Source organism: Clarias gariepinus, chromosome 18 (assembly GCF_024256425.1).
Source record: "Clarias gariepinus isolate MV-2021 ecotype Netherlands chromosome 18, CGAR_prim_01v2, whole genome shotgun sequence".
Taxonomy (NCBI): Eukaryota; Metazoa; Chordata; class Actinopteri; order Siluriformes; family Clariidae; genus Clarias; species Clarias gariepinus.
In genome coordinates this window covers 2333988-2336561 of record NC_071117.1, presented here as the reverse complement: position 1 = coordinate 2336561, position 2574 = coordinate 2333988, and the positions used below count along the sequence as shown (strand labels likewise).

Genomic DNA, 2574 nt, shown 5'->3' with positions numbered 1-2574 from the left:
TTATGGAATCAGATGTAATAACACAGCATAGATATATACAATTAAGTTGTAAAGAAATATTACTAAATAAACATGATAATATTATCATTATATTTATATAATGATAACGCTTGTCAAATCTCAGACTGCCTCCAACTCAGTTTCTTACGAGAAGAACTTTGGAATTCTGCCAAGAGGCTAGCGGGCCGATATAAAAGGAACAGAATCGTTGTCTGTGTATCAGTTTGCAGGCAACTAACACGCCTTCTGTACACTAGGATTAGCTCAGGTGAGTGTCTCATCAATGCAAGTATCACGGATAACAGAGAAATATATCGAATAATTAAATGACCTTTAATGTTTGTGCATATAACTGATGTTGTACACTTAAATAAAAATATACACAAAATAAAACTATCAAGAGTATTATAATTAGGTTATATTATTACTGAGTAATTAATAACTTAAACTCCATTAGAACAAACATTTTATTATAATGCAGATTGTTTGTTTGTTTGTTTGTTTGTTTAGTATTTTTGTTTTGGAAAGAAACTTCACAGAAATTGTAAGCACTTAGCATTTATTTTCTTCTATTATAATTTGTTTATTAAAAAGTTGTTTAATCTTTCCTGGATTGTTTTATGATATTTCATTCTATGTCTAAATAAAATGCTTAAACTGTGCAAAATTAATATAGATTATTATTATTATTATTATTATTATTACTACAGCATCAGGTCATGTTGCTGTTCCTGGTGCTGGCGTTGTCCTCACTGGTCCACTTAGCTCCGGTCGTGACCTCGTCCCTGCCACTGGACTGTGACGATGTTTACAGCCTAAAAATAAACTCTACGAAGAATGTGTCTGTTCCCAGTGGTGTGTACACTATTTACCCAGCAGGACCTCTTGAACCTGTGAAGGTGTACTGTGATATGGGCTGCAGGGAAAGCGATGGACATGATAATGGGAGATGGACGGTAAGTAGAACCTGTTTATTGCTGTTTGAGAACAATGTAATGGTAAATAAATGGTAAATAATATATCACCTGTACACCATGCTGTGTACTCCACCAACCAGGTAATTCAGAGGAGAATCAACGGCAGTGTGAATTTCTACCGGACATGGGAGACGTATAAGAATGGATTTGGTAATATCAGTGGTGAATACTGGCTAGGTAAGAGAACAAGGTGGTGTTTTCCTGATCATGGGAACCTTGACTACCTGCATCAACAGCATCTAGCTGTATATATCTCTATCTCTATAAATCTATCTCTTTCTGTCTCCATTCCCTCTTCCCCTAACTCGAGCCAACACCTTGCACTAATAACCATAGTTCCTTTATTCTGTTATTATTCTGTAGCTTAGAAAATTGTGCTATATGCTGCACATAAATATTTAAATTAGTTTTTCAATTATGCACAGGTGTTACTTATATTTAGTAGAGCAAATAAACAAGTAGTTAAAATTTCTAAGTGATGCCTGACAGTCAGAATGTTAAAAAAAAAACTTCCAGGTTTGGAGAACATCTTCATGCTGACCAACAGCGAGAAATATCTGCTGAGAGTGGACATGGAGGATTTTGAGAAAGGCAGCGCCTACGCCCAGTACACTTTGTTCTACATCAACTCTGAATCTGATAATTACAAGCTGAACATCGGAGGTTACATCAATGGGGGAGCAGGTGAGAAAATCAGTAAAGACCACTCAAACACTGAAATTAATTGATTAATTGATTAGCTTGTCCTTCACACACTCCTATATGCTATCTGTTCCAGGTGATGCTTTGGCCTATGTGAATGGTATGGCTTTTTCAACCTTTGACAAAGATGTAACAGGAAGCTGTGCAGAAACTAACTTGGCAGGATTCTGGTACTACTACAGCTGGTCATGTGGTTATGCTAACCCCAATGGCTTGTACAGATATGGGACTGTGAACACAGCATATGGAGGCATCATGTGGCAGCCCTGGAAAGGGAACTACTACTCTCTGAAGACTATCACGATGAAGATCAGACGGATGACATTGCAAGATCTTCAAAATATCTAACTTTACTAGAAGAGTAGAATACAGAGGAAGAAGTCTAATATCTCTGATATCTTTGATTGGTATCTTAGCTCTATTACTTACATTTTTAAAGAGAATATTTTTTTTTCTAGTACACACATTTCTAGTACAATATGTTAGTTAAGTGTTTTTTGTTGTTGTTTGTTTTCATTTATATCACTTTGCAAAATTTACCTTGCAATATTTCTTATAATAAATGAAATTTCAATAAGTAATGAAATAAACTTTCTGTAAATTAATTCTTCAGTTAATGAAGTCTGCACTTCATTTCTCCTTTTGTGACATTTTCTTATGTTCACCTTATTTACTGAAATATCAGTTATAGTCACAAATACATTGAGTTTAAAATTAAATAATACAATTAATTTAATGTGTTAATGAAGATTTTAGTAATTATTATGAAGAATTAATATTATGCACTGACTATTTTCACGTTCAAATGTAATGTGCTGCAGCCATGCTCAACTCTGAGTCCTTTTTTTCCTGCTTAATATCCATAAATATAACATATACTTACCTGCTTATGCAG

At 34.3% G+C, this 2574-nt stretch overlaps 1 protein-coding gene across 1 annotated transcript; it reads left to right on the top strand.

Annotated features, from left to right (window-relative positions):
- The first annotated feature begins 517 nt into the window (after positions 1-517).
- LOC128506440 (microfibril-associated glycoprotein 4-like) lies at positions 518-2164 on the top strand. The gene is made up of 5 exons (XM_053476870.1): positions 518-544; positions 711-956; positions 1058-1154; positions 1494-1661; positions 1756-2164. The coding sequence occupies exons 2-5, from the start codon at positions 720-722 to the stop codon at positions 2025-2027; spliced, it is 774 nt and encodes a 257-aa protein (XP_053332845.1). The 5' UTR covers positions 518-544; positions 711-719; the 3' UTR covers positions 2028-2164.
- Positions 2165-2574: the final 410 nt, after the last annotated feature.